This window comes from Cannabis sativa, chromosome 5, assembly GCF_029168945.1.
Source record: "Cannabis sativa cultivar Pink pepper isolate KNU-18-1 chromosome 5, ASM2916894v1, whole genome shotgun sequence".
Taxonomy (NCBI): Eukaryota; Viridiplantae; Streptophyta; class Magnoliopsida; order Rosales; family Cannabaceae; genus Cannabis; species Cannabis sativa.
In genome coordinates this window covers 56,433,548-56,447,810 of record NC_083605.1, presented here as the reverse complement: position 1 = coordinate 56,447,810, position 14,263 = coordinate 56,433,548, and the positions used below count along the sequence as shown (strand labels likewise).

The following is a 14,263-nucleotide window of genomic DNA, read 5'->3' as shown; positions in this document are numbered from 1 at the left end:
CCTATGACTAGCTTGCAGATTGGTTAACCAAAGCCATATCAAGTCAAAGGTTTGCTGAATTTAAACACAAACTCAAAATTGAAGATCGTTCAATTATGAGTTTGAGGGGAAGTGGTGTTAGAACCGTTAGTGTTTGTTGGAGTTCGTTGGTGTTGTTAAACACGTGCTTAATTCTGTTATGAGTTAGTTGTAGAATTCTGTTATTGTATCTTAGTTGAGTGTTGTTATATAAGTTGTAACACTTCATGTCAATGAATAAGAATCTTTCTTCAATCTTTGCTTCCCTTTCCTTCTTCTTCTCTCTTTCCTCTCTCTGTTTATGGTTTTGTGTTCATCAATAGCTCGCAACTTCAACACTTGTTATAAATGACTCTTTTGATTTATAATAATAGATCTTTTTTTAAAAAAAATAATGTAAAATAAATAAATAATAAAAAAATGTTGTGGGTGATTATTAGATGATATGTCGGATAAGGACACAAGATAGGAACGAATCACAAGCAAAAATCATTAAATAAATAACATTTTGGAAAATTTATAGTAATACTTTCAAATAAAGAGTGGACCGAAACAACTCTTTTAAGAGGTGAACTAAAGAATAACCCCAACTTTTTTACACTCTATTTCATGACATGCTGCCAAAAAATTAAATAAACTTTTCATCCATCCAAACCAAAGGTCAAAGTGAGAAATAAGTTGAAATATGATTTTACTAAATCAACCTCTCAATACAAATTTCCTCAAGAATTTAACGAACATTTTTTCCTATTCTACAATGTACATGCTCACACCAAGTCAACTTCGAAAAGCCCCCCATCAATATCCTTATTCCAGTGGGCAGAGGCACTTTAGGTATGTTGCATCTTCACCTCTATTCTTTTCTCGTTGTCTTAAAAAAAAAATTGCATAGTAAGATTATTATTACAACTTACAAGCATATTATTCTTGCCTTACAAATGGTGAGGAGCTCATATCTGTACTGTAGAAGGAATCCTCTGCTCCCCCATAGTAGTTTTCCTCCTTCTCTTCGTCCCACTTAAGAACCTCCCTTATATACTTGAATGCCTCGTCAATAGTTATTCGGTCCCTAGCCCGAGCTTGCCCTACGAAAAGCTTACGATCAGTGAGGGAGGCATAGAGGTCTTTGAACTTCATGGCGATATAGAAATAAGCCTGATGTGCTAGTGTCTGGTTGTTATGGTGCGGACGTACTGGACTGAAATCGTTGAACCATTCACAAGTACTCAAGGGGAGTCGATTAACCTTATCTTCGAAGAGATCGTATTTATTCAGTATCAAGACAAATGGGGTATCTTTGAAACATGGGTGCCTGACCATAGTTTCAAAGAGCTCCTTGCTTTGCATCATCTTGTTTTGAAGTAGGCTGCCACTCCCATTACTCTCTGGGGCAAGAGAAAACTGATCATAGTCACTGAGAGCAACACAAAAGACAACCACGCGCACATCTTCAAACATTTCCACCCATTTACACCCCTCGCTCAGTCCCTTTGCGTTTACCCTTATGAGTTGATATCTGCCAAAACAAGATACAGCTGTAAAGTTAAAATCAAGATCATGATTACCAGCTAATCCAAAGACTAACTATTTTGAGATGAGTAGTAAGTAAGTACCGAAGTCATTGATCAACAATGGAATCTTTTAATCCTTATTATTGTATTACTATACCATGAGATAAGTGGCAAGTGACTAATTTCTTTTTCTTTTTCCTTTTGCACTTTTTCCACTGAATCTTACTAATAAAGATAATAAGGTTAATTATAATGTTCAAAGGAAAAATGAACAAAGTCATGCTCCTAATTCTACCGGGCAACAAGGGATCTAAAACATCCTGAGTAGCCCTATTAATGTATTACTATATCATTATTTAGACAACTAAATCAAGAATAGATAATTAGAGAGCTTTGTGTACATAAATGAGAAAGTTCAAGTATATTTACTTAGTTTGAGGTTGCGAAGGAGCATCCACATTGTCTGTGTACGTTTCAGACATTGGACTTCGATCATCTAATGAGAATTCAATGAAAGCTAAACCATTTCCCTGGGTGACCCCTTCAGCATACAATATGTCTCTTTCTGAAGGCTCATATTCGTTGCTTGAAATCTCAACAGCCTTAACAGAAGGGAAGGGAAAGAAAAAGAGAAACTGTTAGTCATCCAACATTAAAAATGAAAAAGATAAGTTTGTTAAAACAAGATTCAGTGTGCCTATATAATACAAATATAGATGCATATGCAAACATGTACACATACATGAGCACTAATACATGCCAGATGTTTCAATATAACTGCAGGCATGTCTATTTTTATATGTCTCATCACCCATCCAACTTCCTCAAAATGACCAGGATTAGAAGGAATCCCAATAACCGATGCTATACAGTTGAATAGAACAAGGCATATATTTTCTGCCAATATTAATAAAACTTGTCATACATCAACAAAATACAATGGCAGCTTGTCCACCCCAAAGGCTCTCCATAGGATGACTAGAAAATGTTAGCCTTGTAACAGAAATAGCTATGCATGCACCAATAAGTTTCTCTATGTTAATCTTAGAATATGTCATCCAAGTTCTTTAATTAAAAATTAGTTCCATCATCAGTAAAAACTGAAAAATAAATAAATAGAAAGAGGCTGCATATTTCTTTAATACCGGGTAACTGTATGATCATTGAGTAAATTTCTTCACTGCATTATTTATAAAGGATTTTGAGACATTGCACCCACAGAAGACCATGCAAGGAGAATACACTTAGGACTCAACTAAATAAAATAAGTTGCATTCAGTTGTAGAAAATATCATGCTTACAGAAACATACAATTAACATCAGAAGATGCCATGCAATTATTGCTATCATTAAACAAAAGTAACTTTTTAGTTACCCTAGATCAACCGAAAAGGTTACCTAAAATGCAGAAAGTGAATGAGGAGCTAGCTAAAATGTTATAAAAAAAGTACCCTGCTTAAAAAGTACTCTGCCACGTCAGGGAGGAAGTGGAGCTCATCACTTCTTCTAAATGTTTCCTGGATAGCAGGATCCTTCCACACCTCTTCAACTAATGGAGCATACTCACGTGTTGCTGCAGGGAAGAATGCATCCAAATCTCCGGTAGCTATAATGTCCAGCAACCAGTCAGAGAAATGCTTCAACCTCGGGTTGATGGAGTAAACACATTGAGTCGTTTCATTGGAATCATCCTCTCCACCTGAAACAAGACAACAATGAGCACCAGATAACAAGTACTGGATTTCTGTAATGCAGCAAAGCCAGTTTCTTTTGTTTTTTCTTATTTGTGTTTCAATTTATTGATCTAGTTAGAAGAGATGAGATAACCAAATATCAGAGTAAATAGTTAATACAGAAGCTTCACACTCTATTATCAGCATACAAGATGCTAGTCCTTGAACAGAGGTCCTACAGCTTATATTGACTCTTGACTGTGACGTCACGCACTGAAGTTCTTGTAAATATTTTGAGTTTTTTCCTTCAACTAATTAATTTCTGCAAGAAATAGACTGTACACAGGAATAATGCTCTAAAGACATTTTTGAAGACCTGGCTCAGAATCCAGTTAAAATAGAATTACATATCAAAAAAACAACACCAGTTATATCAAACTTCTTGATCCAATCCGAACAAAAAATAAAATAAAAAATAGACTTCCACGATCTGCTCTGAGGACAGATGGGAATACCTGAAAATTACATAAAGTAATCAGAACTTCATAGACTCATTGGAAGAAACTCCCAACTTTATAGACAAGGACACAACAAGCATAGAAACCTAAAAAAAGTAGGTGTGAAGAGCCTAGGGCATCTATATTTTTAATTCATGAAATGCTTACTGCTTTTAATTCGTGTGACGGCGCGTGTAGAAAATAGTGATTCAATTGTGTGTTTATTTCATAGAATAGTACATATTTATATACAAAGCTAGGAGACTAGGAAATAGGAAACTACCAACAAAATAAGAAACTACTAAATACAAGTTACCCTAATTCTTTTACACCTAATATACAGCTAATATTCTAACACTCCCCCTCAAGCTGGAGCATAGATGTTAATCATGCCCAGCTTGTTACAAAGATAGTCTATCCGCACCCCATTCAAAGCTTTTGTAAAAATATCTCCTAGTTGTTCTCCGGTTTTCACATATCCTGTGGAGATCAGACCTTGTTGAATTTTCTCACGAACAAAATGACAATCGATCTCAATGTGCTTAGTTCGCTCGTGGAATACGGGATTCGAGGCAATATGAAGAGCAGCTTGATTATCACACCATAATTTTGCTGGAATAGAAGTCTTAAACCCGAATTCAGTCAAAAGCTGATAAATCCATATTACCTCACACACCTGACCGGGCCATAGCTCTATATTCTCGATTCAAGATCGGATCTAGATACAACATTTTGTTTCTTACTCTTCCAAGAGACCCGCATTGCCCCCAACAAATACACAATATCCCGAAGTGGATCGTCTATCTACCTTGGAGCCCGCCCAACTGCATCGAAAACACTCAACTGGGTATGTCCATGATCCTTGTAAACTATACCTCGTCCCGTGGTTCCTCTTTTAAGTAACATAAAATTTGTTCTAATGTCGCCCAATGATGATGAATTGTTGGGGAAGACATGAACCGACCGATAACACTAATCGGAAATGCAATATCCGGACGAGTCACGGTTAAATAATTCAACTTTCCAACTAACTCCGCGATATTTCTCAGATCTTCAAATGGTTTCCCATCACGTGTAAGATGCACGACTGGATTCATTGGAGCATTGCAAGGTTTTGATCCCAATTTCCCGTCTCGCTTAGCAAATCAAGTACATACTTTCTTAGAGACAGAAAAATACCTTGTTTACTCCGAGTAACTTCAATCCCCAAGAAATACTTGAGTTCCCCTAAATCTTTCGTGTTAAACTCGGGTGTGAATGAAAGACTTAAGGATGAGATGCCTTCGCATCATTTCCGGTAATAACGATGTCATCAACATACACCACTAACAAAATGATACCAACAGCTTGATCTTTTATAAAACACAGAATGATCCGACTTACTTTTCAACAAACCAAACTTCTCAATGTACCGACTAAATTTACCAAACCAAGCACGAGGGCTTTGTTTCAATCCATATAAAGATTTGCGAAGATGACAAACTCGCCCTAACTCCCCACGAGCAACAAACCCAAAGAGGTTGCTCCATATATACTTCTTCCTCAAGATCTCCATGAAGAAAAGCATTTTTAATATCAAGCCGATGCAAAGGCCAATGATGAGTAGCCGCCATGGAAATGAACAATCGAATCGGATGTGAGTTTAGCAACAGGAGAGAAAAAGTATCACAATAGTCCACTCCATAGGTTCGAGCATAACCCTTGGCAACAAGACGGCCTTTAAGCGAGCAATCCGTGCCGTCCGGATTGAATTTAACCGTGAACACCCATTTACACCCGATGGCCTCGTTTTCCCGAAGGTAAATCAACCAAGACCCAAGTACCATTCGCACCCAAAGCATTCATCTCTTCTATCATTGCAAATAAGCCAACCAGATGAGACATCGCTTCTCGAACAGCTTTAGGAATAGTGATAGAATCCAAGAGAAGCAATAAAAGAACAAGAAGAAGAGGAGAGATGATTATAAGACACAAAAGAAGTAATAGGAAAAGTACATTGACGTTTACCTTTACGTAGTGCAATGGGAAGATCATCCGAGATGTCCAGATCCGATGACGAAGATGCGGTGCGTGACATGAAACAAAGAGGTGGAGGAGGGGGCGCCCGGGTGTACACTATAGAGGCCGAGGGGAGTGGTGGAGGTGGCAGAGGTGGTGGAGGTGGTGGAGGTGTAGACATTGTGGGGGTGACGACCGAGGGCAGGTGAAGGAACAAGAGACCCGCCAACATGGAGTGTGCGCATAGGATGTGACAAAGGAATAAACCAACAAATCATCATCCTCCCCCGACTAGTAGAAGTAGTGGAAGATGAAAAATAAGGTGTATTTTCTACAAAAGTAACATCAATAGACACAAGATATTTGTTGAGATCAGACAATAACACCTATACCCTTTCGAAGACGAGAATAACCAAGAAAGACACACTTTAGTGCCTTAGGGTCTAATTTGGTGACGGATGGACTGGACATCGCGAGCAAAAACAAACACTACCAAATACTCGCTGGAGCAACCGGAAATAATGACTTATTAGGAAAAAGAATAATAAATGGAATTTCACCATTAAGAACGAGAAGAGGGCATGCGATTAATAAGAAAGCATGCCGTGGAAACCGCATCGACCCCAAAAAGGTTTAGGGACTTTCATTTGAAACAAGAGAAAGCACGTGCGGTTCAAGAAGATGTCCGTTTTTACGTTCGCAACACCATTCCGAGGTGCCGTATCAACACAAGAAGTTTCATGAAGCATGCCATTAGAGGTCATATAAGATTGAAATTGAGCATACATGTACTCTTTGGCATTATCACTTCTCAAAGTACGAATAGATACATTAAATTGAGTTTGAATCTCAAAGACAAAAAAAAGCACAAAATATAGAAAACAACTCGTAACGATTTTTCATTAAATATAACCAAGTTAAACGAGAATGATCATCCACAAAAGTAACAAAATACCTGAATCCAGGTTGAGACGAAATAGGAGAAGGACCCCAAACATCAGAATGAACTAACTCAAAAGGAACACTAGCACGTTTATTGACACGTGGACTCAAACTAACACGATGATGTTTGGCAAACCGACATGACTCACATTCTAACGAAGATAAACTACTATATTGGGGACACAGCTTTCTTGAGCAAAGGAAGTGGATGGATGACCTAAACGACAATGAGCCTCAAAAGCGGAAGCAACACTCGAACAAGCAATAGCTATTGGCAAGTGGGTCAAGAACATACAAGCCACCAGATTCATGTCCTTTACCAATAATCTTCTTCGTCATAAGATCCTGAAACAAACAATGATCAGGAAAGAATGAGATGCAACAATTTAGATTACGAGTGAGTTGACTAACAGAAAGCAAATTAAAGGACAAATCAGGTAAATGTAAGACTGATGATAAAGATAGCATAGGTGTAGGAACAATAGTGCCGCATCCAAGAACGTGCCGTTGACCCATCGGCTAAGGTGACAAATGTATGGGACCGTGAGACCGAAAAGTGGAAAAGAGACGGAATTACTCGTCATATGATCTCGTGGCACCGAATCAATGACCCATTTCGAGGATTTGGAAAGAAGGCGCATTAGAGTTACCCGAATCAAGAATCGCAAGGATGACGAAAGAAGATGAAGACTTAAGTTGTTTCCCGATACCTTGAGAACTTGGCAAATTCATCACGAAATAAGGACCGATTTGTCGCATGCATCACTAGTGCTTGCAATATTGGCAGAGTGTTGTTGTCGATTCTTAAATTGTAACTTCCTACACTCAAACTTGGTGTGGCTCGGTTTCTTACAATAATCGCACATGATGCTCCTGAATTTGGTGTGCGTTTATCGGTCCTCGTGAATTACCTCCTTTAAATCCACTTGGAGTAGAGTTTCTTTCCCAAGTGCGTAATTATTACGACTCACCAAGTGCGCTATTCGTAGGAGTTGAAGAGGTAGTCTCTCGTGCGAAGAACACGAGTAAACACATCTTGTAAAAGAGGGAGACATCGAACTCGAGAGAGAACTCGTGACTTTGCGTGAGTCAAATTCGGATGAGAGTCCTGCAAGAAAACTCATAATAGCCATCTGTTCTCGTTGGCGCTGTTGAACTTTTACATCAGGACTAAACGGTAATAGCACATTAAGTTCTTCATATGTTTTCTTGAAAGCCATAAAATAATTCATAAGAGACTTATCTTGTTTCTCCGCGCGATAAAAAGCTTTGCAAACATCATATATGCGAGATATGTTGTCTTTGCCAGAATACAAAAACTCCAAGTAACCCATTAGTTCTTTAACCAATTCACAATGATTAATCAAACTAATTACCTCAATATCGATAGAATTTCGAATTTGAAGGAACAAGCGAGCATCCTCACGGAGCCATATTTTCCTTGAATCGTTTGTTTCTTCAGGAGGATCGTCAGTCAAGTGATCATCTTTGTCAATACTCCTCAAATACAGCCGAATCGTCTTACTCCATTCCAAATAATTCGAACCAATCAACTTATGATCCGTGATTTTAGACATTACGGGAACAACATCAGAAACAACAACTGATTTTGAATCTGATCTTATCTCTGCCATAATCTCAAAAGCAAACACAAAGACAGAGAAAAAGAACAAAAGAACACCAAAGAATGAACACCCAAACACGAAGAAGACAAACAAATACCGAATTACAACCTAGAACGTGTATGCGAGTGGGCTTAGAAGAACCTGCTGAAGAATCGGCAACAGAACGCCGTCGAAGGCGCCGTCACACGCGCCTCCACGCGCCGGCGCGTGAGCCCCACGCGCGTAAGCCGGGTGCGGCGCGTGAGCCCCACGCGCGAGGAATCCGGCCGACCGACTTCGGGGGGTTGGTAGACGGCATGCACAAGGGCCCTCCTATGTGGGCGGTATGAGAAACAATGTTCACTCCAAATAGGATTTTCGAAAAACAACCCTAAACTCAAACCCTAATTTTTTTTTTTTTTTTTCAGAACCCTAATTTCGAATTTCGAATTTTGAATCACAATGCTCTGATACCATATAGAAAATAGTGATTCGAATTGTGTGTTTATTTCATAGAATAGTACATATTTATATACAAAGCTAGGAGACTAGGAAATAGGAAACTACCAACAAAATAGGAAACTACTAAATACAAGTTACCCTAATTCTTTTACACCTAATATACAGCTAATATTCTAACACTGCTTGTAAGAAAAAGAATGTTGCCCATTCCCCTATCCACATTAACAAAAACAATACATGAGATAGCTTTTAGCTGTATTTCAATGAATGATCGTAGGCTCAAAGAGTTACGATAATTTTTTATAAAACGAGTAATGGCTTCTGAGTTATTAACTATAATCTTTAGCGAATATGGTTGATGAGAACTGAGACAAATTATAGGTAATCCAATGCATGAGATATGTGCTTGTATGTTAAAGGTACACATAGTTCTCTTCTATGTGTCCACACAAAAGTAAATATCACTTACGCTAATACACACATAAATGCAAATATTACCTGGTTCAACTGTTTCATCACAGAATCCTAGTTCTCTCATTTTAGATAGAGCTTCTTCCTCAAAGCGCTCCCGCCCATCAAGCAAAATGCTCAGATATCTGTACATGTTACTCTGGATCATTAACTTAATGTCCTGAAGTTCTTCTGGAGTGAACTTGTTCCCGTACAAAAATTTGGCCTAGATAAAGGAAAGTAATTAACATCACAGTTAAATACAGCAACAAGAAGACCTCCAGTCTTAGAGATCTTGAGCAGCAAAAGTGTGCAATCTAGATGGTAGCATCAACATATAACAACAAAATAAAAATGAAAGCACCATTATTAAAAATCAAAGACACCTTGAAAACAGCTTTAACCTTCAAAGACTCCATTTGAATTAACTTGTTCAACAAACCTCTAGTGTAAGAACAAAACCGTATTTGACAAACCTCTAGTGTAAGAACAGTTTCCATTAAAACCAAAACGTATTTGACACGGGGCAATTAGTCAATAGCAAGAACAAAACAATGGACCAGGATTTATACCTCTGTAATTTGTGTTACCAGTACTGGGACATTCTAAAGAAAGATTTCATGAATCTTAAAATAACTTTTCAACAATGAACGACAGTACAATACATTCCCCGTCCCCATAAAAACTTCACCTAAACCAGTCAAATTGGCCACTAGTCTCTACAAGACATTACCGCCTAAGGTTATCTCTGATTAGATAGATTTAATTTAAGGAATGTTTATCGAATACAAACTTATGAGTGTACACAAAAGGCATATCTTTAATGGGGTGGGAGGTTGACATCAACTCAACCAATGATAGCTACTAGCTAGTACCCAAGAGTATAAAAAAACCTTGCAATCATCATCCCATTCATGGTGAGATGTTCAAGTGAAATAAAGGAAAAGCAAATTAAATGTAAGCTATGTTAGAAGACAAATCTTCAATTCAAAATACTAGGGCTATAATTCTGATAGACATGGACTTATTTGTAGTAGGATTTATAATATTAATGGCCGTAATGGTCTTACTAAAGTTCCCTCCAAAATGCATTTCTGGCATTATTTGGCATGACAAGAACAAACGAATATCTGATAATATGTTTACTTCCTATAAGATAAAACAAAAACCAGGTGTTTCTAAGGCTGTTTCTCATAAAAGAATTAAGGGTGTTTCAATTTTGTTTAATTGAATTGGGATGGAGACATCTGCAATCACATTCTGCTCCAGTTAACTTCTGATTCTTTTATGGTGAAGACAACTTGCCATCCAATTTTTATTTCTTTTTCAATAACATTTGTTTCTTATAAATAAAAGGCTGAACCTGCTTGAAGATAGTGCTGGTTCCAGAGCCTTGAAGTCCAAGAAGAAGCAGCTTTTGAACCTTTTTCTGCTCCAGATAATTAGGAACGGTGGTATAAGTGCTAGCCTCGTCTCTTAATCCTTGTGGCTGACCATTGGGCACAGGCAAAGAGAACAAGGTACAAACAAACCTCGTTGTCGCCTGGCTAGCAAAAAACAGTATGATAAAGATATCAAGTATAAACAATCTACTCTGAAATCAAATATCCAAAAATGGCTTCCACTTCATACCTTCTCCCAAATTTTTCCTCTGATATTATTCTGACCTTCTTCCTCGTAACGGCCATCATCATAGACCCAAAAATGGGTGTCACGTGGACATTGCACATTTGCCAGCTGATATATTATAAAGGAAGTTAGCACCACAGAGATTAGGCAACTCTTATGTCTAAACCTAAAAAAATGATCAATTAATAGACAATTTAACAACTCTAATAAATTTAATAAATGATTTAATAAAAACCAATTTAAGATTTTGAATGTTGAAAATTCTTAAACCTAGTCACAAGTTCTAACAAACCCTTCAACAAATTATGACATCAAAGGTGATGAATTCATACACATTTTTATATGTATGAGAGGTGTTCATGCATGTGGATGGAACAATAATTTTTATTTTAATCTAAATAATATAAACACAAAAAAAGATGTGGCATGGCTGTATAGGCAATTTCCTGATGCATTCTCCTCGACATATTTAACAATAAAGAATATTCAAAAAGTAACTACAAACATTTGTACTAGTGTTTAAAATATTTGGATTGAAAAGAATTTTAAGTGGGAGAATGGAATAGACAATGGAAGCATTGTAACCATAGGCGGAAGAGCATCATCACTGCATTTTGGACCAACAGAAGTAGGACCAATACCAATAACCTAGGAGGCCTTTTATGAGTAAAATTGCTAGTGAGATCATTCTGAGATGTATTCAATACCAAGGTCAAGGACTTACTCTCAGTATCCTCAGTTCAAGTTTTGTAATTTCTCTACCATTGATATAAACTTCAGTATTCCCATTACTTGCATCTGGGCTAAGTTTTCCAGTAAAATTTAAGTTTGAACTTACTACTCTATCTGGTTTTTCTCCCTCCTGCAAGATCATCAAGTAAAGACAATTAAAGTTACTAACTTTCTGGGGATATGAAACTTACATATCCAATTCATGAAGGTAATGGAAAAAGAATTCAGTTGAAAATCCACTAATATGTATACACTTACCCTTCCCCAGAGACCAGATTCTTTATCATACCAATATCTACCAGGCTTCAACTTCCGAGGAGGTAAAGAACATCCAAGTAATTCTGCCATCTCTTCTGGTTTCAGAGGGAATCCATTAACTATCAGCTGCTCCGGTCGAAGCTGATTAGCAGAGCATTCTTTTTCCGCCTTCATAATCTGCTTGACTTCTAAAGGACTGAGTAATCTGGAGAGAACCCTTGAGTGCTTACCCAACTTTAACCGTTTTGATTCGTCAATGGGCTGGCCGATACAAGTTACACACTTTCGTCCCTCAGGCATGGATCCCATCGCCCTTAGCACACAATTGCTGCAATACTTAGCATCACAAACCAGGCAAGACTCCTTAGTTTCCCACTTTCCTTTACCACAGCGATAACATATTCTACTTTTCTTCTTCTTCTTCTTCTCTTTCATAACTCCAACATACTCAGGAACAACTGGCTTCTCTACTTCAGCCTCTTTCCTCTCAGATCTATCAACAGTATTGAAAGTGACAACTGGAGCTCTTTTGACCTCATTGGGTCCTTGTTTGGAAGCATTATTTGGAGGATTATGGACTGAACCTGGAGAAGCTGAAGGTGAGGCTGAAGAAAGATCAGGGTTTTGCAAAACAGACACAACAGACTCTGAACTTCCTGATGCCCTTCTACTCTGCCCCAGGGAACTTGTCACACCAGCAATACAAGATACAGGCAGTGGAATTGGTTCAATCACTGGCTGACCCAGATTAGACCTTCTTGATTCAGATAGTGGTTCTGCAGTTGGGATTGCCCGCGAATTAACATCGAGGGGCTCAACTTTCGGAACATCATAGGCGACAGGGGGACCCACATACTCCATGGCTATAGAATAATCAAGGTGAGAAGAATCCTCAGGCATAGGTGCACCTGGGGGGAGCATCTTTCTCACCAGTTCCCTCCAGTTCTCTTCCTCCTTCTGCTCCATTTTTTCCCTGATATTATGAAACTAATCCCTCAGACTTAAACCTCTACTTCTTCAAAATCATACAGCAATGATATATCTCCCTGCCTTGATACTGTGACTCAGTAGATCATCATCCACAGATGATGGCATAACCAGCTCAAAAACCCAAACAATCCCAGAAAATTATCAAAAACCAGAGGGTTATGCTGGATCAGGGAAAGATATAGATTTTGGAACCTGTAATAGACATAAGCAGCCGCAGTAGAATGGTCGTCATATGAAATTATTAAAATATATATATTTATATAAATAGATGAGAAGATAACATCAGATACTAATAAAATATTTGAACCAAACAAAAATGCCAACGAAATGAAACAAATATTCAACCTTTCAAGAGTCCACGCTCTAGATATTAGGACAAAGCAAAGAAACCCCGAATGGGATTGGATTAATCCTCAGTCAAAATCATGCACCCAAAGCTTTAAAATATCTTACAATAAACTTTCTAATGCCCAAAAAAACATTAGGAGCCATAAAAAGACCCTTTTTTCTTCCTTTCTCTTTTTTTCTTTTTTTTTTTTTTTTTTTTTGCAGTGGTCCAAAGTGTTGAAAAAATCAGAGTCAAACAATAATTGAACCACAAATCAAACAAATAACGAGACTAATTCAAAACAAACCCAACAAAAATAAATAAAGGTTATTAACAAAAAAAATTCTCTTTTGGGTTTGTATTTTACGGAAGGAAAAAAAAATGTTTTAAAAAAGGGGGGAAAAAGCTAGAGAGAGAATGATAGGAGAGAGAGAGAGAGAGAGAGAGAGAGAGAGAGAGAGAGTGAGTCAAATACCTGGAAAGCGACGAAATGAAAGGGGATCTGAGCTTACAAACCTAAGAAGCATTCACCTTTTGAGCTTTGGCAAAAGGTAAAGCTTTCCTTCTGCAAATCCCACCAGGGAAGTGAAGAGAGAGAGAGAAAGAAGAAAATGGTGAAAACCAAGTGAAAATGAGTAATGGAGAGAGAGAGAGAGAGAGCACTGAGAACTGAGAAAGATCAGAGGTAAGATATGATGAGTGAGAACGATGGAAGAAGCATAAGATTTTTTAGAGAGAGGTCCCACAGTCGTAGTCTTCTGGCATTTAGCTCGCGAGGACAAACGAGGGACAGGTGAGTGAGAGCACTTTGTGAATCGCCACGCGCCGGTTTGGCGAGTTGTACGAGGCCAAAAATTTACCCCCACGCACGAATGACCATCTTCGTATTAGTCTTCTGTTGCTTATCACGCGTTCTTCCATCACAATTCTCCACGCGCTCTAAATTATAATTATAGAAACAAAAGTAGATTTACTTTGCAATCTCCAATTACAATTTGTTGTTTGACTTGTGCGTTTCAAATTTATACTGAAATATTTTTTTATTGCACTATTCGTTATATTTGTGATAATATAAATGTTCAGAAATTGTAATTAGTCTCTTCATATAATAATAAACCAAGTGAAACTTTTTCTTAAATGAAAGTGTTTTTTTCCTTAGTCCCCATCAATT

At 37.7% G+C, this 14,263-nt stretch overlaps 1 protein-coding gene across 2 annotated transcripts; it reads right to left on the bottom strand.

Annotated features, from left to right (window-relative positions):
- Positions 1–636: 636 nt before the first annotated feature.
- LOC115716050 (extra-large guanine nucleotide-binding protein 3) lies at positions 637–13,880 on the bottom strand. 2 transcript variants are annotated; one of them, XM_061115773.1, is made up of 9 exons: positions 13,568–13,880; positions 11,775–12,956; positions 11,509–11,646; positions 10,788–10,892; positions 10,519–10,698; positions 9,204–9,381; positions 2,981–3,228; positions 1,959–2,131; positions 637–1,534 (listed from the first exon to the last, which is right to left on the bottom strand). In XM_061115773.1, the coding sequence occupies exons 2-9, from the start codon at positions 12,738–12,740 to the stop codon at positions 940–942; spliced, it is 2,583 nt and encodes an 860-aa protein (XP_060971756.1). In that variant the 5' UTR covers positions 12,741–12,956; positions 13,568–13,880; the 3' UTR covers positions 637–939. The 2 variants fall into 2 exon arrangements, with proteins under 2 accessions (XP_060971756.1, XP_060971757.1); XM_061115774.1 differs by lacking the exon at positions 13,568–13,880 and adding an exon at positions 13,110–13,358.
- Between the last annotated feature and the right edge of the window lie 383 nt (positions 13,881–14,263).